At 44.3% G+C, this 24,702-nt stretch overlaps 2 protein-coding genes across 5 annotated transcripts in view; both read left to right on the top strand.

The window, feature by feature from the left end:
- The window catches only part of LOC146201850 (cell division cycle and apoptosis regulator protein 1-like), a 178,730-nt gene that overhangs the window by 114,168 nt on the left and 39,860 nt on the right, over positions 1-24,702 (top strand). For all 4 annotated transcript variants that reach the window (XM_084587811.1, XM_084587809.1, XM_084587807.1 and 1 more), the window contains 5 exons: positions 900-1,157; positions 5,384-5,479; positions 6,222-6,317; positions 15,673-15,760; positions 16,972-17,135. In XM_084587811.1, coding sequence (XP_084443937.1) covers positions 900-1,157; positions 5,384-5,479; positions 6,222-6,317; positions 15,673-15,760; positions 16,972-17,135 — 702 coding nt within the window. The remainder of the gene's footprint in view (positions 1-899; positions 1,158-5,383; positions 5,480-6,221; positions 6,318-15,672; positions 15,761-16,971; positions 17,136-24,702) is intronic.
- LOC146201851 (uncharacterized) lies at positions 18,002-20,261 on the top strand. The gene is made up of 3 exons (XM_084587491.1): positions 18,002-18,038; positions 18,489-19,423; positions 20,214-20,261. Exons 1-3 carry the CDS (start codon positions 18,002-18,004, stop codon positions 20,259-20,261), a joined length of 1,020 nt encoding a protein of 339 aa, XP_084443617.1.

Genomic DNA, 24,702 nt, shown 5'->3' with positions numbered 1-24,702 from the left:
AGAGTTGCGCCGCTGCCACCGTCGCCGATTCCACAGCCTCGCTGCTCCATATTCTTCATGCTGGAATGCTAATGTAAACAGACACGAACGCTTACTTGTTTTTGCTCTTTTAACTAGGTTCCAGCCATGCTTAAACCTGCACCTTCTGGACCAAATGACGGCGAAATGCAAAGGCTTCATGTTTTGTGCGATGTCACTGCATGTTGAAGATTCCCAGGTGGTTGAAATTACTCTGTAGCCCTCGACTATAGCGCATCTTTTCCTCTTTCTTCTTTCACTCCCAGCTTCCTCACTTCCCTTACGGCCCTGTTCAGGTGTCCACGCAGAAGTGTGACAGATACTGTGCCTTTTATTTCATTTACACTACGAACCACCTTGAAGGGCTTGGCAAGGTTAAAGTGGGATGAGCCTTCGCGCACGAAACAAGCTTAGTGAGGTGTCCACCATGAAGTGAGAGATACTGCGCCTTTGCATTGGGAAAATGACCTTGAAACGTACTCGTTGCATAGCTAGTCAGATGTCCACCAAGGGTTGAGCAAGATAGCGCGCCGTTCCATTCCTGAAAAAAAAAAATTGCTTAATAATAAATTTATGCTTCATGCTGGAACGTTAATGTGAGCACATGAATGGTGATTTGCTTTTGCTCGTGTAACTAGGTTCAAGCGATGCTTAAACCTGCACTAATTTTTGTTCAGTTCCTGTATTACTGCCAGTTTTCAAGGCTTCTTTGTAGTACCGTGTTTTTGAATTATTGCAATTATTTGCTCCTGTTTGTCAGTGTGACTGCTGAACCAGCTTTATGTGCAGAAATAATTCTTTTATTATGGCAGTCAGTCTGCATTATTGAAGCCAAGTTTGGCATTTTGGTTCAGGTTGTGTGTTTTTCTTCTTTTGTGCAGATGGAAGAGAAGACAACTGATCCAGTGGATGTGGTTAAGAAAGAAACTGTAGAAGGAAGTAAAGATGAGGCATTGGCCAAAGCAGCACCTCCCGGGAAAGTGGGGACCCCACTGCGTCTTGACAACTTACCCAGTGAGCCAAGCATTCTGGTATATCCATCACGTACAGCCAAGGGGGGCCGTTTTGACTGCTCAGTCATGTCTTTGTCCCTGCTGCTTGACTACCGCCAAGAAGACAACAAAGAGCATTCCTTTGAGGTGAGTTCAGCTGGCTGAGTATTCTTTTATTTAATGATGGAAGAGACCTTAGAATATGAGCATGTGTTATAATAATTTGGGATGCTACATTATTCCTATCTATTTATATATTGTACCCTGCACGTGTAAAGTTGGCTGTTCCAATTAGATACCAGTCTACATATATTTTTACTCTCGAACTTTTTCATGTGAGATTGACACAAAGGGTGACAAAGTGCCTTCAACTATGAAAAAGTTGTGAAAGCCCTCGCCTATAGATCAACACAGTGTGAAGCCCAGTAGAACTGATAAAGGCTTTTCACAAAAGTAATTGGAACTGAGAGGGAGCCACTGCAGGAATCCATGAAAGTAAAAGAGCATAGATACTAAATTTTTGCTTCCATGCTTTCAGGGGTGGAAGTGCTGTTCCAATTGCTTCATTCTGCTCTAAACTGCTTTCTGGGCTACGTCCTGCTTCAAAATGCAATATTACTCCAAAACTGCTCAAACATGGCTGCCATCGAATTTTGCGGAACTGTGGAACACTGTCACAGCACCGGGGGCAAAGATATAACACATCTTGCACGGGGCTTAATACAAATAAAATTTTTGTAAGAGAAGGAAGCATGGAGCATAATAAATATTTGTTTACAAGAATTTAGTATGTGCCACCGGCGATTGAAAATAATTGCAAAAAAAAAAAATGCACTGTGCATGTGATGTAGCACCTCCTCCCAGCATTTTGAATTGCCAGTGGAGAGAGAAGCAAAAGCAACAAGCGAAGCAGATAGCGCAAACAACTGTGAGTCGTTAGGAAACTTGTCCGACCTCAAAAACTGCATGAGTTGTTCTAATGATTCTGGTGTGAAAACAAGACTTCACCATCGAACCTCTTTGTCAATGACAAGTTTCTCAGGCCTATGGCAGACAAAATCTTGCTTGAATCTTTATAAGTTGGTACACCAAGATGTCAGTCACTAGGAAGCTTCTCAAGAGTCTTGAAAAGCCATACAGGGCCTATGCCAAGATGTTCAAATGTTAAAAATGAGTCGCAGCATTGCTCAAGTAAAGACATGAACTATTGGCAGAAAACAGTGAAGTGAAAAAAAGCTGAAGGATGAAAAGGCCACCCTTCATGCTATCTTTCCTGAAGGCATTACTGACCAGTGTTCAGGAATTTATCAGCGCATGCATAGGATCAAAACGGACATGCACAAGATAGAGCAGAAATGTCATGCCCAATAATCTGAGCTCCAAATCAGTGGCACTGTTTGAGCACATTGAAGTGGTAGACTCGACATTTGAATCTGTGAAGTCAAAATAGGTAAATGCTTTAGGTCACGCTAGGTGCTCAGTTATGAAGCGCACCGGGAAGCGTTCCTTTTGCTGCTTGTCTGTTCCAAATTTGTTGGCCATTTGTCCTGCCAGAGATGAGTGCGAAGTTGGAAAGGCATTGAACTTGCATAAAAAGGAATCAGATTAGAGATTTAGTATTTCAGAAAGAGAAAACTGCAATCATGAGAGGCATTGGACCTTAGAAACCTGTTCCAAAACATAATTCAAATGCTCCAAAATTCTGGTTTCATTGCTCCAAAGCTGCTCTAAAATGGCTTTATCACTACGTCCAAAGCTGCTCCAAAATGCTCAAGCCTGCTTCCATCCCTGGGCTTTCTTTCAAATGATATGCTAGACGTTAGTATACATGGATCACCCCTTAGTATTGACTGCTAAATAATTTATAGTTTAACTTCTTGATGCTGTTGTGGTTTTAGCAACTGAACAGTGGCTGCGAATTGCAAGAAGTATGTATTTAGGTCACGTGTGGCATGAGAAGAACTGTAGTATAATCGCTGATAGTTTTGCTCCATTACAATGATTAAGATGGCTCGCTTAGAGAGCTGGAATGACAACAAATTACAAATCAGCGATTACAGTAAACTTCCCTTAGAAGGAACTTGAAGGGACAGAAAATTTTATTCATTTTATTAAAGTATCTGTAAAGAAGATATACAAGGATGATAGGGGTGAACAAATATATATTACATGAAAACAATTGGTAAAATAGCCTTTCAGAGAGAGGATAACTGCTAATTAAGAATTTATTTCGCTATGCTTGAAATGAGCTGAATGCTGAGAGCATGGTAGTACCAGTTTACATCATCTTACTTGAAAATAGCATTGGTTCTTTTTTCATAGTCTCATCTTTCACTCACCCACCGAGGTGGTGCAGTGGTTAGTGCGCTCAACTTCTGTACCCAAGGATGGGGGAATCGAATCTTGGCCACGGAGGTCTCTTTTCAGTGAAGGCAAAGAGCTAGGCACCCGTGTGCTGTTCGATGTCAGTGCACGTTTTTGGCGCATCTAACAAGATGGTTTGGACGGGTTCAGGTATCTATGCCGGTGTAATGTCCAGATTGCTAGGAAAAACCTTAATGATTGAGGTAAGTTCATGCCATTCTGGGAAGCTGTACTGTGCTGGAGATATACACCTTTCCAACTTCTTTTTCGTCATATTGATCACCAGATGCGCCAAGCCAGAAATGCTGCACCAATCTGATAAAAATGCAAAAAATTGTGCCAAACTGATATAAGCTGAAAATGCCAATGTTGTTTGAAGCCTATTTATAACGAATTTGACTATGTCATGGCAATGCAGACATGCATAGTGTAGTTTTTATGCCATGTACACTAGCCACCATTTGTCCAGCGAAGCTTTTTGCATGTGTTTCAAACTGCTGGCCTTTTCTTTCTCGCACTTAAAAAAACAAGTGCCATGCATTGAGATGGAGGCCAATTGATGTCCTCAGGCTTGCTTGTCTTTAGAACCCAACATTTGCAGCATGATTCCAGCTAACTGGCCGGCCAATTAAGGCTAGTTTTTATCAGCAGGTAGAAGGTTACATTTAATCAAGAGGTAACAGTAACAGTTTAATAAGAGGTAACAGTAATGAACAAATATGGTGGCTTTTGCGTATACAAGCACATTGCATCTGCCACAGAGCCCGCACTGGGGGGGTGGGGGGGGACATGTAAACAGTGTTCCACGCATACGAACCCTAGAGGTGTGCATGGGCCGAAGATTTAAGCTTGGGCCCGGCCTCGACACTACGGACCCAAGCCAGTCTGGCCAGACTCTGAAAGGGACTGAGCCCAGCCCGGCCTGGCCCAGCGCTCAGATTTAAGGCCCAGGCCTGGTCCGGCCCATCATGCTAAAATAGCAGTTGAAACTATGAAAAAGAAAAAAAATAATTTCAGGATATTGGAAGGTTGAGTTCTCACGTTTAAAATGGCAAATTTGCTAAATATGTAGAGGCACAGCACATACGTGGAATTAACTTATTGCGCAAAAGCAACAAGTTATGCATTGAATTGGGACATTTGCGGTACTCCTGCATAATGAACCCTATGGTAGCACTGAAGTTCCTTTCGGCGTTAATGCTTGTGGCTTGAAATATTTACACATTCTTTGATAGGAAAGCAAGTTTTCGGTAAGCAGCTTGTTTGCTTATCAAAAAGTGCACTAGCTGTGAACTTAAACAAGGGGTTGGTTTTGTGTTCAAGTACTCGGTGAGCTCGCCTGGCTCACCGTGAGCCTTTCACATGAACTTTCCGCAACAAGAGAAACAATACAATTAACAGTGGTATTATTATTTGTGTTCTGTGCCACCCTCTCAGTGCAGGCCTAAACGAATTCTACTCGGTTATAGAAGCTATCATGACTGCAAATAACTGATTACTTTTTGCTTTTTGGAAGTGAGTGCTTGGCCATGGTAAAAGAAAGGAGACTTAACATATAGATAAGTGCACGAGCTCTTTCCTTAACTTTAGTCTTTTTCACGTAGTTGAATGCAAGCACTGAAGTGAGCAAACAAACCCTAGCCAGCCTCTATAGCCCATGTTAAAGGGCATCTTCATGTCGTCGCAGTTTGCTTGTGAAAACGCCTAGTGGTAGCAACTCCTGTGTTATAAAAGCTCCATTTTTAGAGAAAGTAGACTCCTTTCCATTGCAATAAGGTGATCTGCCAGTAGAGGCCAATTTCTGTTTGTCCTCACTGTCACTGGATTGAGTTGCTATACTTATATATATATTTTTTTTATGCGATTCATTCACATTCAGAGTTCAACTTCATCTCAGAAAATGTTCAAAAATGGGCCGGACATATGCATTCATGAGATGTGATTATTTATGTAACTCTAAATGTCTTAGGAGAACGTTATTTTATGCATTCTGTTTTGTTTCTTTTAAGGTTTCACTGTTTGCAGAACTCTTCAATGAAATGTTGATTCGGGACTTTGGCTTCAACATCTACCGGGCGCTTTTGGAAGCTCCTGAGCCAAAAGAGGTATCGATTAATTTTCTTGGAACATGCTTTAAAATTATAGGATAGAATCATTTTATGAACAGGATTGTAACCAAAGGTACACAGATGCTGCCGTTTGTGTTGTAAACAGGGGTAGTACTTTTCAGTTTTTATTGTTCCCAAATTTGGCAGACCTCTTTTCTGTGTTTATTTCAGGATAGTTGTTGCGAGTATTATTTCTTATAGATGGATTACCAATTTCTTTGGCTATATAAACTGGTATTCCTGTGCAGTCAAAGTCGCTTGTAATATATCGAGACTTGTTTTGTCAGCCTGAGCATTCAATTTACCAGTAATAAAAGCAGTGCTGGTTGCTAGTTACTGGTGCAGTGGAGCACTTATAACAGTGCCTAATTGTGGATGGAAACATTGTCAATAATGCATCTCAACTTCTCCACCTTTTCTCAACTCTAAACTTCAAATGAATTTTTTCCTGCATTATAGTATTCCTCTAAGTTCAGTCGATAAATGCAGTGTGGAATATGAAATGAGTGTACCACCTGATATCTCATGACATTAAGTGGCTCGTAGGTTTCTGCAACAAAGAATCTGAATAAAGAAAAAAAAAAACGAGTGCATGCGTATAGTAGTTTCTGCATGCAGGCTTTGTAACGTGGCTAGAGCAGTAGTTGAAAGTGGATATGTAACCTTTGTGTACCTCATTTTGTCAGGGCTGTAATCTTTGTTGTTCCCCCCTCTTTTTTTTTTTTGCAAATGTACTCAGGAAAAGAAAAAGGACACTCCAAAGGAGTCTGACAAGAAGGGAGACCGTCGAGATGACCGCAAGACAGATCGTCGTTCTGAACGTCGAGACCGCAAGGTACATTATGAGCATAATCTACTGCAAAGTCTTGTTTTGGGGCCATGTTTCGTTTAAGTGCTGATAAGGTAGTTGTGAATAAGGTGCCACATAAGCTTGCTAAGTTTGCCCCTGTTAATTGCGAAACCCAGCTAATTCGAACTGCCAGCTTGGTCCTGACCAGCACTCATCTGTATGCTGTTTCACATGCAAGCAAAACCACTCTCAGTTTCTGCTGCCATGAAACTTGTTTTCAGCGGTCAGAGCAACGATGTTCCAACATGGAAATTTTTCGCCTATCGTTGCTATCGCTTATTCCAGAATTCACTCAGTGTTTGCCTGTGTACTGGCCTTGAGACTGTGGCATTGTACATACTAATTTCAATGCTATTGGTCTCACATCAGTTATTTCAAATTGGCTCTTGAAAGGAGGCCACATCGAGGTATGACCAGCGTGGCAAGGGATAGTGGAAGCTGCCCTTTTCAAAACTTGAATTCTGTGCTGCAAAGTTTTGCTCGTGCACTTTTGACATGCACACAATGGCAGGCTTGATTCCGTGCAGGCCAAGGAGGTCATCATTGCGTTAGCCGCCTCGGACCCGAATTCGAGAATAATCCTAATACTTTCATGGCGAGCCTATGAGCATTATGCGGCAGGTGAGGTCTCACCATTAGCCTACCACCACCTAAGGCAGGCTCTGAGGGAATCAGATCTCTTTCCTAAACGCATCACTTGGACTTAGACCACCATGGTCTACGAGGCAACGAAGCCACTGACAGGGCCGCTCGAGTGCTTTCTTACCATGGTCCTCATACAGATTCCTCTGGCTTTGAGCCTAGACAACTGCTCCTGCAGTTTTGCGAACTCTTATTATTATTGCGAACGTCAGCTTTACTCGGTTCCAGCAAAGGGGCTGATCAGTGCAGACAAATGAACCCTGGGGCGTCTGCAAACAAACACCTTGTGTCCTGCAATGGCAAGGCATTTTTGATAATAAGATAGATAGTGCCCACATTATAGGGAGACTTCAGATGTCTACCACATGATAGGCATGTGAAAAAAAAAAAAAAAAAAAAAAAAAATCAATCCTACCCTTTTTTCTACCCCTTCCACCATCAGAGAGGCATGGGAGGCCTGCTCAGCTGTTCATTGCTAGAGTGTCAACGGGCTCTGGCCAAACGGGCAAGGGAGGTGGCTTTATCCAGCGGGGTACCAGACTATGGTTGCACTCATGTAAAGGGCCAGCCTGCACACTCTCATTCCTTCATTAAATGTTTTCACCACCACCACTTCTCCAGGTAAAGTGCAACCGCTTAGTTTCGGAGTCGTCTTTCTGAGCTTTTTGCTGCCCGCAACGGATGCCCAAGTAGCCACCAGTCTGCCAGCTGACCAAGCCTAGCTGAGCTCGGTTTCGGATACTAATTGGCACTTCGCTAGTAATTCCTCCTTTCTATCCCCTGCTTCTGTGCCACTGATTGTTTTCTTCACTTTTGTCAGTGTGGTTTCATTATACCAGTGCACCAAAATTTCACGCTTGTTCACTGTTTGCACGGTAAAGCTCCTTCGCGCACAACATTGCCGCTTGTCAGGGGTGGGACATAGCACTAGTACTGGAGCTCCACCACATTGCACCTTGGAACATTCGTAGGCTTACAATTTTGAAACTGTTCTGCTTCTATGCTCTCAACAGTATGCTTGCAGTAAAGTATTGATGGAACTGTGTAAAGTAGTCAACACCTTGCTAATCTCATCTTTAATGCAATGACAAGCCTTTCACCAAATAAAATGAAATTACTTTGACGCATGCGGTTCGTGACAATTTTTATTGCGTGTTGCGAACTTTTAGATAATGTGAATATTTTTTTCCAGCCCCTTGAAGCTTGAATGAATGAGCTTATACTGTGTCATTTTTTTTTTTTTTTCTGCCCCTTTTTTAAGTCTGCCCCAGGCCTAACTTGTGCCTTTTGCATCAACCTGCTTTTTGAATTTTTCTATGCTACACTTTTCTGATGACAGTTGCTAGCTCTGCTTTGAGAATCACAATACAGTAAAATCTGTCATACGAATTTTGGGATGATAAGAATTTGCGAAATTCCATGGCCAGAGTGTATTATGTACAATATGCAAAATTTCGGATTGTCCGAACACTTTTCCGCGCCACTAAGGATGATACGAATGCGCAAACTGCGACCACAACCTTGAGCACTACGCACTGCCCGCACATCATTGACTCCGCGATCGCCAGCCATGCTGTATGTACGAATCACGAGCGGTTTGCGGTGATTTGTGGTCCACACCTCGCTGATGTCGCGATTTTCTGTCAGGCTCACGCCCTGAAAAGCTTTCAGCGGTGCGTGGCCGACAAACCACATAATCGTCGTAGCTGGCGGCATCATACGCGGTGGGTGCGCACGGACCGGACATCGCTGGCTCCGCGATCGCGGTCCGCGAGCAGTTTGCGGTGCTGCGCGGCCTGCATGTCACCATCTCTAGTAATGCTGTACGTGCCGCGAAAAGTATGCGGAGGCGGGTGAACCGCGCGGGAAAAGTTTTCAATGGCGCGCAGCTGTGAGTAGTAGTCGGCGGTGCACGCGCCTACCACCGCGTGCGGGCCGCACGTCGTAGACTTTCCGACCGCTAGTCGCGCTGTACGCATTGCGAGCAGTCTGCTGCACCACGTGGCTGTCACGTCGTCATCTCTTGTCGGGCTGTATGTGCCGCGAGAAGTCCGCGGAGGCACGCGGCCCACGCGTCGCCGACGTAGCGATCGCCTGTCGCACTGTGTGTGCCGCGAGTGGCGAGCTATAACCGCCCGACCGTAATAAACCTTCTCGGACGTAAACAGATATGCTTGACTGCCTTTCCTATGCTTCTGCATTCTTATCTTCGTTCGTTTTGATGATACGAATGTTGGGATGATACGAATTTTTTCGCGACCCCGTGAGATTCCTATCACCGAGATTCTACTGTATATAGTTCCTTTAACTTGTCCACATATACCGTATTTTCTCGAAGGGCTACTTTCTATATTGCCCAGTGGGAAAAAATAAAACCAAGAATGTAATGCGAGATAATCGCTTGAAAAAGTACCTTTAACAGACATTATGGCCATTGCAATCTAATAAAAAACGCTCCTTCATTGTCGTCATCGCCGGAGGCAGAGTTCTCAGAAACAGTCTTCCTTTTCACTCTCGTCCTCCCAGATGTTTCGGAAGCCTTTGCGGTCAGGCTCACATTTAAAAATCGCTTCCCGCTGCATCCGCCATCCACGTAAGGTAGATTTGTAGTGTCTAGCCGTCGAGATGCCGCAGATTTTGCGATTTCTTCTGCTATCACAATAGCTTTTTCAGGCGAGTGTCATACCATGCATGGTGCGCTGCCATCGTGCAAGATATGATAACAGAAGTAAATGCGCTACTCCACTGCAAAAGATCCAACAAGCGCGTGATGAAGGGAACAGCGTGATTCTGAGCCCACAAACAAAAAGTGCTACGTTTTGACTTTGGATGGATTGGGATTTGGCTGATTTGGCTTCCCTGGTACCCATGTTGCCAACATAACATCGTAAAACCGCGGACACCGAACTCAATAGTGACAGATTCAATATGGCTGCACCCCGGCTCTGCTTTAGGCCAACCGAATCGCAGAATTCGATTAATAATGCGAGGGTAGACTTTGACCAAAAATTATGCAAAAAACTTTCGTCACATTCGAGCAAATATGGTAACATAGTCGAACCTTAGTCAGTGTTTGATTTCAGTAGAAGCTGAATTTCTGTAATGAAAGAAAGACGTAGAATCAGTTATAGTATGACAGCTTTTTGTATAGTCAAACCTCATTATAACAAAGTTCCATTTGGCATAAAAATAATTCAATATATCCGATATTGATATTAAAAATATACCCACAAATTTCTGCAAATAAGTCTGCTAACAACCATATGGCATCAAAATGCAGAATTTTCGTATTAAAAGCTTGATATAAAGACAGAATCTTGTCTTTCATTCAGTGTTCATTCAGTTTATTTTGCAAAACTGCACAGGCCGCGACTCCAATTCTTGCCACCGCTGTCTCGTGCTTCGTGCTGCGTATGTAGTGCTATGAATATTTGGCCATCTTCCCTTCACATTTTCTAGCTGCACTTTTACTCTTTTACTTTTTAAACAGACCACGCCGCTTTCGTATGTTTGTAGCCAGCTTTACATTTTTTCCTACACACACTGTATGCTTTCCCTCACGGCTCCAAGGCATACGTAAAGTTGAATTCTCCTTAGTATCGGCTAAGTCTAGTATAAAGCTATCCTAAAAAAAAAAAAAAAAATTCTTGTTTTTGAAAAAAAAAAAATAATAATTTCCCTTGCGATCCTAGGTATAGCTCGTGCGGCGATGTCATTTCGTGGGAAGTCGTCGCTGCGGCGAACGCACCTTACTATAACCGATTTTTACCACTAATGCCTTTACTATAAAGGGGGCAAAAATGGACAGTCGTCTATTCAAGATGAACTGGGACTTCAGTTTAACTTCGCTGTATTCGAGTTTTTACTATATCCGGGTTTACTATAGCTGGGTTCTACTGTATAGCGTCTTCTAAAGTTTTGTTCAGCTGCTTTACGCATTTCGTTGTACCGCTTCGTTGTAGCTGATCAAGTATCAGATTTAGAATTTTTTGTTTCATTGTACAGGTAGAATTCCCATAGAAATACTAAATCATGGAGCATCGAAACTTTACTTTTACTTCATTTTACCCGACGGCTTGCTGTACCCGTATTCGTTACAACGAGGTTCGACTATTTGCATGATCTGAAATATGTTACAAGCTGAGAAAGTCTAGAAGAAATTCTGCTAGCTAGTCGTTTGAATTGCTCATGCTTTTGTCCACTGGCACCACCATCGAATTGCCGCATGATCGAACAATTGCTCCTTTGCATTGAGTTTTTCATTCGCTTAAGGGGAGACCCTGGTCTTTGACCAAATTTTGTTAATATTTAACTTAGATGAAACTTTTGTGGCTAGTGTATTTTGGCATCCTAAAAACTAATATGCAATCCATTTTTGCCTCTCTCTGATAGATTTTAAGATTTCAATTGTTTTAATAATCAGAATTCTGCCCAAGTTTTAATAATTCGTACATTAATGACTGGGAAAATTTTTATGTCTACTTGTTCTACTGCAACCCCAGAGTGCAAGTATATCGTCAGCATAATTTTAGCTGCAGCAGTTCAAAGATTGTAGCCTGTCATAAGGTGTGCATAAATTTGTCAATTTTTTTTTTCTACGGAAGTGCTAAGTTAATTCAATTTTGCCAAGAAAAATTAGTAGTTTTTTGTTATAGTTGCACAGAAGGATATACATCATATACATACATCAAGAATGAAATCTGATACATCATCTGATACATCAAGAATGAAATCTGACCACTACATCAAGAGATACCTTGGGGAACACCGTATGTCATGCTAAGAAAAACACTTTTTAGAAGACAAAGAAAGAAGTTTCAAAACATAGCCTGAACTTATTTACTGCAAACTTGGACATGAAATAGCACGCACTTTGTATTAAAACCCTCCGGGAACATAATCAGTCATTTTCCTTGATGCGCTTTTGTTTGTAGGAGCCTTGGTGATTAAACATAAGATCTTGAGGAGATTTCTATTTCTAAATGATCTAGAGTCACCAAGTGGTGCAATAAGCCTATATATGAATATTCAGCTAAGAGTAACTCATTAAAGTGGGTTCTGACTGGCTTTCAATGTCAGTGCATCATTTACCACCGATATAATTGCCCTCGAACGAATAAAATTGCCGGCGAACGAAATGCATGCTCTGGAGGCCGCCACCAAGACGAGTGCGTTTGTATCGTGACCTCCGCAAAAGTTGGTGCTAAGTTCTGGCGCACGATTGCCATTCTCACGTTCATGCTGTAAACGCAGTCAGCCTGCAACTAGTGATAAGAGCCCATTGCTCGTCTTGCACCGCGTAGTGTTCAGAAGCAAGTTTATTTTGACAAGATTTGGGATTCCGCGCAATCTTCTCTATGTTCCGCGTGTTGCGGGACGTTGCTTTGCGACTGCCGCTGGTCGCAGCACTGCTTCACAGGGCGATCTATCCCGGCGTTGAAAGCTGCACTTGCTCATCTGCACCATCACGATTCCGTACGCGGTAGATCGTACCGCTCCTCTCTGTCGCACTAAGCACGACCGGCTATAGGCTTCCAAAGCACCGTCGAGTGGCGCTGCTGCTCCTGACAGGGAGCGCCATCTCTGACAGAAAAATAGAAACTGGGGATACACGCGGCGGCACCACCTAGGCATCCCGTGCAAGTTTTCTCCTTTCGCTCGCTCGCTTTCGCGCACGTGCAGACTTCTCGCGCTGCTTTGTCGCGCGGGCACACACTGGACGCCGCCGGCTCAGCTCGCTGCCTTCACGGTGTGCGCTGCGCGCTTTCTCTAGCACGAGCACGCGTCTTGACGCGCCCCCGCAGGCGCACCGCGACATGCCACCTGCATTCCGTCTTGACTGGGCAACCTGACGCTTATTTCCATGAAGGATACTTAATTTTAGGCGGGAAACGTTTTATTCACGTCTGCACTGTAGAGCAGACAACAGATGGGGGTGAGTAAATATTTATTGTGAATGCATCCCATGTTAGCAAAAACGTAGGAAGTGCATCTCGAGGTAAGTCCGCTATGTAATTGTATTGTCGTATGTAATATGTTTAAAAACTGCTAAAGTATCATCAGTACTGTGAAAAAGAGTGGCGCGCTCGTTGACCATCGTTTTGGCCTATAGCATGCTATCTATATACGGATTTGTTTTATTATTACGACGTTACCAAAGCAAATCTTGCAGAAGAATAAGTATATAGTCCGAAGGAGGTGTTTCTTCAAAGACAAGAACGCTAGCAATCTCATAAGCACATGCGTGCTGCGTGCGCTGCACACGACATAACCGGCTCACTGGCTTGGAAGGCAGGTGAAATCCAAGCTTGTACTACTTAGTGTTTTATTTCGCTTCTTATTAAATTGTTGTGCTTCATTTATGATAACATTTGGTTTGCACTCAGGAACCCTGTGACGTGAATGGGGTGCTCCGTGCGTGTAGTGTCAGCCGAGCCATAGCTAGGATCACTTTTGTACTGCACTTTCGACATATCTTCGTTATTAATAATAATAATAATTGGTTCACTTATTGGCCAATTTGCGAAAATCTGTAAAAGCGTCTCAGCAAGGCATGTTTTCCAACGCCGCCCCCACCCCCGATAAAAAAAAGGCCTCATTTCTAGATATTTTCTTGGTCAATCTAAAAATGAAAGGCAGATGCGGACACTTAGAGCACATTCACACATCAGTCTCGATCGCAGACGTCGCATCTGTTGATTTGGCTGCTTTCAGAGCACTCACAACGCAGGGAGAGAGCACAGAAAATCGGCAAAACTTGACACGCGGGGAGCGAAAAGCAGGATAATCTTCCATCCTCTTCACTTTTTATGCATGGTGTTAAACCACTGTACGTTTTTTGATGCCTCTCCAAGCCGTCTTTGTCAACTGTCAACATTTCTAAGTTTACGAAGAATGGGGAAATTGGCTCTCGTTTCCACAAAGAACGCGAGACTTCTCAGAACGCTGTCATGCGGTTGGAAAACAGGTCTTGCGGACACGCTTCCAAAGGAATCTGCAAAGTTTCACACGTGACCCTCGTCTTTTGGTGCTTGGCCTACTATTGTGGCTTCCCATGACACAATGCTACTTAGTACCTCCGTTTCGCATCAGCGGAAGCGTTTTTGTATCGCCAAATAACCGCCAGGCGCAACGCGATCGCCGCGCGTGCACAGAAAGCTAGCGGAGCGTCTGCTCCGGCGAAGCCCAATCGTTTCATATTTCGCCACCACGCCAGGGATGCGGCGCTGCCGTCGCGCGGCGAAACTTGAGCTTGGGTTCCCTATGCTACGGCGTTATCAGGCCATCGCAGACTCGACACGGAGCGTCGGCATTTCGTCATTGATTGCAGATAACCAGATGCGGCAATGCTGCGTCCCGGGTGCGTTTATCTCTTCTCGATACTTTCTTTGGGCTAATAATGAAGCGCATTTCGCGTTGTGGTTACGATGAGGGAACGGCGCTAGGCCGACTAGACCTAAAGGAGAGACCTTTTCAAAATGGCGCCAGGCCGCGAGCAGTCGACGCCGCCAGCCAACCAAAGCTCGCCATTTTGCTCACATGCGGTGGGAGTCCAATAGCAGGGCTTGCTTCACGCAATTTTGTTCCTTTGTTTTCCGCTTCGGTGGGCTCGCTCATGGTCGCCAACTGAGATATAGGAATGGCCTGAATCGCGATCTTTCGAACGACACCAAGATTATGCCCATGGATCGCGTATTTCTATAACTGCGGGAGATCGAAATTCGGCGTGATTTGACCTCAGTTTTTTAAAGGGCCACACGCGCAGATTCTCGTCCTTGGAACGCTGTAACGCGCAAATTAGGCGATATTTTTCAACAAAACTTCGGAGATAGCTGTGGAAGGATCTCATAATCACGAAAACAGGAAGATTGAAAATCCGATTTTCTGACTGATTTTCGGCTGCAAAGACCCGGGTCCCCCCTTAAAAGGCTTTTATTTTGCAATGTTTAGAAAACTAGATGTGCAGTCGGAATTATCTGAATCACTGTAATTCTTATTTTTGTGCCTGAAGGCATGATGAATTGATTTTTGATACTTTAATGGTGAGGTATGGTGTATCTAATTGCAAGTGAAAGGCATCATCAGCGTGAACGAAAAATCATGAGCTTGTCTCTGACAGGTGGCAGGTGATGTGACCAGCACTGGTTGGTAGACGAGGCCACATGACATGGCTGAGCTGGCAGCTCGTTTGAGATAGGAAATCGAAGTCTATGGTAAACTTGAATCTTGACTCTGACATGCTACTTCAGTGCCATGCTGGCACATCCATGTGCCCTGGTTCGAGGGGGGGTTTTTATCTGTCGGGTGGTCCTTAACATAAATATGGAGTATGTGAAAATTGAGAGGCAATAAGTAGTGCCCATTGATAGGATCATCGCTGACTTTTATTGTCTTTTGGGAAGTGTTGATGTGCAAAGCTTGTATATGTGTGTATGCGGCGATAAAATTTCAGTTGATAGTTTACGCACTTGTTTTTCGTGTTGTTTTCTGTTCTGTGTCCAAGTTCTTCAAAAGCACAACCATGTTTGACCATGCTTTTTGTCACTTTGTCAGTTGGAGGCACTTTGGAAATAGGGTACTTAAGAATAAAAACAGCGAAGACAATATGGCTATGAAAACATGGCACAAAGTTAACTGTATGCCAAGCAGAAGGAAGCTTAATGAAGCACATTATTTTCTTTTACTTGTTTTTACTCAGGAGGATGAGAAGAAAAATGATGACCAGGATGACAGTGATGCTGCTTCAGAACCATCAGATGGAGAGGGTGATTCTGAAGAAAGCAAAGGTAAGACATGCGTAATTTGTGTCATTCTTCACTTGTAATGAAGGAACAATTGCTTTGATGAGTTAGTTAAACTTTTGCGGTCCTTTGTTTGAAGCCCTCCCTATAACGCGGCACAGCCGTTCCGGTCCGCTATTGGGCACCACCCGACAAACTTTCTGTTATTGAATTATGTTTTTTGAACTATGCATGAACTGCCATCTGTTATACAGTAAACAAATTTTATTTTTACTCGTGGTCTCTTTTTATGCACTAGGGGGCAGCACTTGCAAGCTTTTTTTTCTTTCTCTGAGCACTGGCGTGCCGCTGGCAGCAAAACTTAGCAATGGTCTCACCAAGTGTTTTTTGTGGCGAGAATTCGCAAGCTGTTAACAAAAGTAAAAATGATTTTAGTGAAGCAAAAGAACACCGCGCCTTTACCAGATGACGATTTAGTGATTCTACTTAAGTGTAACATTTGTGGGATTTATATATTTTGTCACAAGTCTGTGAAATGGTGAAAAAAGGTCTTTTCCTGGTTTTTCGAAGTTTCAATCGTCAACAGCTTCTTTTGAATAAAAATAAAGCAGCTGAAATAGGGCTTAAAGTTGCAGTAGCACTTGCAGTATCACCGCCACCTTATTAGGTATAGTATGAAGCAGGGATTATCTGAATGGCAGGGTTGTGAAGAAAGGCTGAATGGGATGCTCCATTTTATGGATAAGAACCTTGGCCAGGGCACCACGGACTGCGCTGTTTGCAGTGACCGCAAAACAAAAACAAGGCAGGAAAGAAATAGTTTTCGTCTCTAAAACATGCATTTGTAATCCAGGACTATCTTCAAAAAAGTGCTTTGAGTGCTACCTCAGGTTGCCCAGCTATCTCTGTAGAGGTTGTACGCGGAAAGAAGCACCAAAAATAATTTTTCCTCGAGTTGTTCTTGCGGAGTAGTTGTTTTCTGTCATGGTGCCCAAAATTGGCAAAATGGTTTCGGACCGCAACAGCCACAATGCAGGTCAAAGTTTCGGATTACAAGATGCTTCACAAGCATACTGAATACAGGTTTTTTTTAGGCATGCTGTGTAGGAGCCACTCATTTTTTATCTGGAATTTGCTTTGATAGGTGTGCATTTGACGGGCTTTTCCTGGAATATTCATTGTAGTGATCCGATTTTTTTGGGACAAACATGCTGATTGGACGGATGGGTTTCTGACAGACTTGTCTTGCTCTACAGAAAAACGGGCTCGCAAGGAAAGCCGTGCCCAGCAACAACGCACAGTACAGCGTCACCTTCTGCTGTCATTCATATATTTTGACCAAAACCAATGTGGTTACCTGCAAGATAGAGACCTTGAAGACATTTTTTACATCATTGGCCTTGAACTTTCACGCGGTCAAGTAAGAAAGCTCTTATTCTCACTTTTTTCACTGGGTATTGTCTTCATGTTGGCTCCGATATTGATGCATGCTGTAAAGTGTGCTGACATGGACCAAATGGTGCTCTTTAGATGCTTGATAAAAACCTTGTGGGAACCCTTCTGAACCCCTGCCCTCTATTTATGTGTTGGCAGGCCATATGTGCCTTGCCGTTTGTGACGAGCCTTGGCTTTGTTGACACTTTGGGGGCTAACTCACCCTGTGGCTGGCTGGAAAAGCCATCTCAGCCCACGAGGTGCATGTGGTGCATTGTCTCTCAGAGTTATGTTGTGTGACACTGCAAAAGCAGCTGCCCACTCTTGAAACCTCCCTTGGCATCCTCCCTTTACTGGTGTCAAAGATGCTGGATGCAGGCAGCTGATCTAGCCCACTCCTCTTTGAGGAAAGCAGAAAAAGAGGAGAGGCTGGTTTTAAAAACCACATTGCTATCAACAATTCTCAATGCTGAAGCCTTCAAGGAACATACCACACAGCTATAACAAATGCTCATTTGTTATGAATGTGGATGAATCTGCTGTCAAAATACACTGAAACCTCATTAATTTGAATTCTTCAGAACAGCAAAAAATATTCAAATTAAACGGGCTTTAATATTAACTGAACACAGCAAGTCCAGGTAAAAAATATCATTTCGAGAACGTACTACAAAAATTGAACGTTACACTATGTCATGTCATATATTGTTAAAAAGGTCTCAAGTAGGAACCTAGATCAAATGTTAAACCATGCAAAAGTTATGTACAATAGCTGACCGATTTTTCGGACTCCAGTAATTTGGACTTGCACAATATTTCGGATATTTTGGGGGGAACTGTCGCACACCCCACATGAATGTGTCCCCGCAGGGGACACCTGTTAAAGCAGGTGCTTGTGTGTTTTGTGCGACACCACAAACCCCGAGCACCCACGCTTAGCCGTGCGTGGCATCGTCGTGTCTGGGGAAAGGGGGATCCTGATGGTTGAGCCGATGCCGAGTGTTTGGACCTTTAAGGCCCCTCGGCGGAGGCAACACACCACCTTGGCCCACGCTTCCCATAGACGGCACCTCCGGCCTGACCCGACCGGGGGAAATCGGCAGTCGCCTTTTCCTGTCCTCCCCTCCATCTTTCGCTTTCCTGTCTTCTTGCTTACAACTGTCCTGCCTCTTCCTCTTTTCTTGGATTCTTCATTTTCCAGGCGGCAAGGGTTAACCTTGTGTGGCTAACCACCTTGTGCTAAGCCATATTTGGTTATAGTCAGGGTGCAAGGCTGGCGTGGGCTGGACTTTCTTGGAAGCTCCTGTCCCGTCTCCTTGTTGGGCTTGGTGGTGGGTAGCCGCCACCCTGGCCGAACATCAACATTATTTTTATGGCTTCTTTAATCGATCCCGAAAAAGGGGTCGCACCGATGAAACCTCTAAATTCTTCCTGAAAAACCCAAACAGGTTCCCACGATTTCATGTAGTACACAGTGACAACGCTGAGAAAACGGCTAGACAAATCTCACCTTTCATAGTGACCAAGACACTGGCAGAAATAATAGGTCAGGGTTACAACGTGAAGAAACCTCCGAACGGAGACCTTCTATTGGAAATCTTCTATAATCATCAGCATGAAAAACTGTCCACATTAAAGTCTTTTGGTGAAATCCCAGTGACCATCAGTCCACACCGTTCTTTGAACACTGTCCGCAGAATTATCTCTGACGATGACCTCAGGTCCCTGACCAAAGAGGAACTTCTAGAAGGCCTCAAAGACCATAATGTAACAGATGTCTATAGAAGAAAAATGAGGCGTGATGACAAAGAGATTCCGACCAAGCACCTAGTCCTGACATTTGCACAAAACATCCTCCCCGAATCAGTCGAAATAGGCTATGTGAAACTTCAACTCAGGAAATATATTCCAAATCCTCGCCGCTGCTTCAAGTGCCAACGCTATGGTCACGGCTCCCAGACCTGCCGCGGCCAGCCGAGATGTGCAAAATGTGCTTCCCGTGAACACGATTCCGAGAAATGTGAGGTTCAGCCACATTTGTGTGCCAACTGTGGGGGTAGTCATCCTGCCTATTCACGCACATGCCCAATGTGGAAACAGGAAAAGGAAATCATTACCATTAAGGTCAAAGAAAACACAACTTTCCGGGAAGCACGAAATCGTGTTCTGTCAAAAAAACCTGCCTATTCTGTTGTGGCACAACAGGGCACTGAGCCTCAACAGACACAGGCACCTGCCCAGGTTTCACACAGCGAACCGGGAGCAGGACCATCCGTGACATTGGTGGCTGCGGCCAGCGCTGTGCCACCACCAGAAAAACAGGCTGCGCAGACCCCCAGGTCAGCCGGCCTCAAGGCCTCTCACCACGTGGTGAGGGGAAACACAAACGTACCTGTGCGGTCCGCACGGGCGTCCAGCGTGTCAGAAGACGCGATGGACACAAGCCAAGGCAGTCCTGTGCCTTCGACGTCAGACGAACGGCGCAGCTCCTTGGATCAACAAAAAAAAGCTAAGCCCCGAATCAGAGGGCCCGAAAACAAAACCCAGCTTTCTCTACTCATTTCATACAAAATGGCTTTTATACAATGGAACTGCAGAGGACTTTTAACTAAAATGAATGACATAAAATACTTATTGGCCACTCACTCACCACTAGCCTTGTGTTTGCAAGAAACAAATTTAGGTCCCAAACATAAGAACATACTCGAAAACTATACAGTCTTCCGTCGCGACCGAGAGCAGGTGGCATTGCCATCATAGTAAAAACTGAAGTAGCAGTTCGAGAACACAAACTTAAAACCAAGTTTGAAGCTATAGCGGTGACCTTACAGGCTTTTAAAACTATAATTAAAACTATAACTGTGTGCTGCATATACTTAGAGCCACACCTTAAATTTAGTATTCATGAATTAGAAGATCTTTTAAAGCAGCTTCCAGAGCCATTTTTAATAGTAAGAGATTTTAATGCACATTCCATTCTTTGGGGCAGTAGGAAAACAGATACGAGAGGCGAAATCATCGAGGATTGTATACTATGTAATAATATCTGTCTCCTTAACACCAGGAAACCAACCTGCTGTTCATCAAGTTCAGGAAAAATGAGCTGTATTGATTTATCCCTCAGCTCACCCTCTATTTTTACAGATTTTAAATGGGACGTTTTAGATAATCCATACGGAAGTGATCACTTACCTATACTAATCAGCTTAACATCTTCACCACAAATCATCCCGTCCAAGCCGCGACGCTGGAAGCTGCATTTAGCCGATTGGGCACTGTTTCGAGATAAGACCAGCCTAAAAAAATTACTTCAGATAAATATAATATAGATGAACTAAATGATGCTTACACAAACTGTATCTTTACTGCAGCGCACATAGCAATTTCTCAGTCCTCTGGAGCAGGGGTTCTCAAACTGGGTTCCGCGGAACACAGGGGTTCTGCGGGCTGTCTTCTTGTGTTCCGCGAGAATCCTCAGAGCTCAGGGCAAGCACTGCTCTCAAAGAAAACTTTAATGGTGAAGGCTTGGTGAAATTTTGGATGGGGACTGCTCCGCTGTTTCCATGCCTCGTTGAAAGGGCAGTGGACATTTTGCTTCCCTTTGCAACTACATATGCATGTGAACTGGCATTTTCAGCCCTCACCTATCTGAAGAACAAGCACAGGAGCCGTCTTGACCCGGCAGCTGATATGAGACTGGCTCTGAGGGGGAGGGGGGCGGGGGGGTTCCCTGGAACTATTTGAAGGCTTTTGGGGTTCCTCCGAGCAAAAAAGTTTGAGAACCCCTGCTCTGGAGTGTTGAAACAAAATCACAAAGTCTGGTATTCAAAAGAATGTAAACAAGCAAAAAAGGAACAAAACAAAGCATGGGGAATTTTTCGCAGGTACCCAACACAGGACAATTTCGTGCTACATCCGTCGCCGCGCCGAAAAAGCCTCCTGGCAGAATTATGTAACTTCAATAAAACAGCTCAACAACATAAAAACAAATGTGGGAACAGGTTAGAAAGCTAAATGGCAGCTACTCTTCATTTACCCCTTCTAACAGCCCCCGGAGTACAGACAACTATACAAGAACAGGCCGACATTTTGGGTGAATACTTTTCTGCAGTTTCCAGTTCATCACACTACACTCAAACATTCCTAAAATACAAAAACAGCAGAGAAACAAAAACTCCCTACAAGTAGCGGTACAAAAGAACCGTATAATAGCTTACACTACAAGAAATAAAAAATGTCCTAGCTGCCAGTAAACAAACTGCACCTGGTCCTGACCAAATTCACTACGAAATGCTCGCCCACCTATCCGAACCTGCTATAGAGGCACTATTAAAATTTTTAACAAAATATGAGTCCTAGGAAAATTGCCAGAGGCGTGGAAAAAAGCTGTTGTCGTGCCATTTTTGAAACCCGGAAAGGAGCAGACATCTCCTGGTAGTTATTGGCCCATTGCTCTCACCAGCTGTTTAGCAAAATCCTTTTAAAGTGTTTTAAACATGAGACTAACTTTTGTTTTAGAATTTCATGAACTCTTAAACATTCATCAGTGGGGTTTTAAAAAAGGATGCTCAACAACTGACCATCTCGTGCGTCTCGAAAACACTATCAGAGAGGCTTTTATACACCGACAGCATTGCCTTGCCGTTTTCTTTGTCCTTGGGAAGGCATATGATACAACTTCGAGGTTTGGGATATTGCGCAACCTGGCAGATTTAGGCATATGTGGCAGAATGCTAAAGGTGTTAAGTGACTTTCTGTCACATCGTTCGTTTCAAGTACGTCTTGGGACCACTTTGTCAAGAACCTTTCTGCAGGAGAGTGGTGTGCCCCAAGGGTGCAATTTAAGCACCACACTATTTGTTGTAAAAATGAATACGATTAGTAAAGTAATACCAAATTCCATAATGTATTCACTCTATGTGCACGACCTTCAAATAGCCTATACATCTTGCAACATGTCCACATGTGAGAGACAGATCCAATTAACAATAAATAAGCTAACAAAATGGGCCAGTGAAAATGGGTTTAAATTTTCTCCGCAGAAGACAGTTATGTTCTCGCTCGAACGAGGCTTACAGCCCAATCCTACCTTACACCTAAATGAAATCAATTTGCCCGTAAACAATAATCATAAATTCTTGGGCATTACTTTTGACAAAAAACTCACTTTTCTCCCCCACATACAATCACTAAAAAAGAAAGCCTCCAAATCCCTAAACATCCTAAAAGTCCTTTCACGCAAACACTGGGGATCTGATAGGGCATGCCTTTTGCATATATATCGCTCTGTTGTGTGCTCCTCCTTGGACTATGGAAGCATAGTTTATGGATCAGCTAGGCAATCATATTTACAGAAATTAGATCCAGTGCATAACTTAGGCCTCCGCCTTGCTTGTGGTGCATACAGAACGTCTCCTGTGCATAGCCTCTATGTGGAAACTAACGAGCCTTCACTGAAAGATAGACGAGCTTTACTTACATGTGCATATGTCCTCAGAATAAAGTCACAAAAAAACACCTTGGCTATTCAATAGTCACAGCTTGCCCCTCCAGAGTCATTTTCACAAATAGGCCTCAGTCAACGAGGCCATTGATAATGCGGTTTGAAGAGATATGTTGCAAACTTCTTATTCTGGACACATTACCGGATATCGCTCAAAACAACAGCCCACTACCGCCATGGTACAATCTTCCCACAATCTGTGATCTCACTCTCACACAGTTTCTAAAGACTAAAACCCCACAGGAGCACATTAATCAGGAATTCCTTAAACTTCAGGAAGAATACAGAAGCTTCACAGAGTTCTATACCGATAGATCGAAAACAGCTGTGTACACGGGAAGTGGATTCGTGGTGTGAGGAGATTCCGAGGAAATAATAAGACTTCCTCACTACGCATCTATTTTCACTGCTGAATCCCACGCCATTTCTGTTGCCCTAGAGAAAAAGTCGAAACCCGCAATAACGAAATCGCCGGGGACAGCAAAAAAATTCACTTTCGCGAGAATTTCGTTGCCGCGAAAATGAGACAAAAAAGATAGAAAACAGCCCGCAAAAAGAAAATTTATTGCCAAAAGTCAGTCAGCTTAGTATGCCGAGCCTTGCCTTGCAGCAACTTCATGGTTCTATTCTCACACTGCAAGAAGTGATCCATTGCCACCTCGTCGTCGTGTGCGCCTAAGAACGACCGGATCGTGTCAAAGGCGTCCAACACATTCCTCGGGTTCGGGTTTACCGTCTCTCCATGTTGTGGACCTTGGTCCTCGGTGTCGTCAGTTTCGCACACGCTGCTGATGATAGCCTCATCGGTCATTTCTTCATGGACAACTACATCGTCATCAGCGCGAACGAAATTATCGACACTGAGGCCATCTGGAACAACATAGGTGTCGACAGCACAAAGTGCACCCCATGCGTTGGCCAGCGATTGTGGCACTGCACTGGCAGCACAGTCATCGTGAAATGTCTCTTCAAGCACGCTTTCATTTGGCGACTCGTCCACGCATGATGTCTGCTGGGTGGGGGCGAAGCCCGCATGCTTGAAACAGTGCTCAATCACGGTCGGAGGCGTCGCAAGCCATGCAGCGGCCAGCATCTCAAGCGCCATGAACAAGTCCACGTCGGTGGGGCGCTTGTGATGGAGGTTAAGAATGAGACGCTGAATTAGCCTCTCTTTGTAGGCGCACTTCACACTTCGTATGACGCCTTGGTCGAGTGGCTGCACAACAGAAGTGCACCCGGGCGGAAAAAAAAACAAGTGCACGTTTGTGAGCTCCATATCAACATGATGGGCGGTGCAGTTGTCTAAAAAAAGGCTCACCAACCTGCCTGCCTTTCTCATGTCCGCATCGAAGGCCTCAAGCCAGCTGGAAAATATTGAACGGGTCATCCATGACTTCCCGTTCGAGGTGTACTGGACAGGCAGCGTGCGGTTCCCCTTGAAGCAGCGGGGCTTCTTGCTCCGGCCAATGACAAGAAGCGGCCGTTTGTCACTGCCGTCCATATTGGAGCACAACAATACTGTTACGTGCTGCTTGCTGTGCTTCCCTCCGTGGCATTTTTGACCTTTCAGATCCAAGGTCTTCGAAGGCAGCATCTGATAGAATAGACCCGTTTCGTCCGCATTATACACGTCTGAGGGTTCGTACTGCCCCAGGATTTCTTCGGCAGTCAGCTGCCACGACGATGTTGCCACCGGGTCCACTCCTGCTGCTTCGCCCGAAATCACCTTGGCCACAATATCGTGACGGGCTTTAAAGCGGCCCAGCCAGCCAGCGCTTGCTCTGAATTGGTCATGCCCGAGCATGCAGGCAAAGTCCAGAGCCTTCTGTTGCAGCAGTTTGCCAGACAGAGGCACTTTGTTTGCGTGCTGTTCACAGAACCAGGCAAACACCGCCTTGTCAACGTCTGGGAACACCGCAGCCGTCACTGTTTTATGCTGTGCTCGAGCACCATTCTCAAGCGCACCGAGAATGGCTGCCTTGCTTTTCAAAATTGTCGACAGTGAGCTGCACGCAATCCCGTACTCGTCGGCGATATCCATTTTTTTCCT

Source organism: Amblyomma maculatum, chromosome 1 (genome assembly GCF_055883805.1).
Source record: "Amblyomma maculatum isolate TAMU_Amacu chromosome 1, ASM5588380v1, whole genome shotgun sequence".
Taxonomy (NCBI): domain Eukaryota; kingdom Metazoa; phylum Arthropoda; class Arachnida; order Ixodida; family Ixodidae; genus Amblyomma; species Amblyomma maculatum.
The sequence above is the reverse complement of the archived record's forward strand: the minus strand, read 5'-3'. Positions and strand labels throughout refer to the sequence as shown.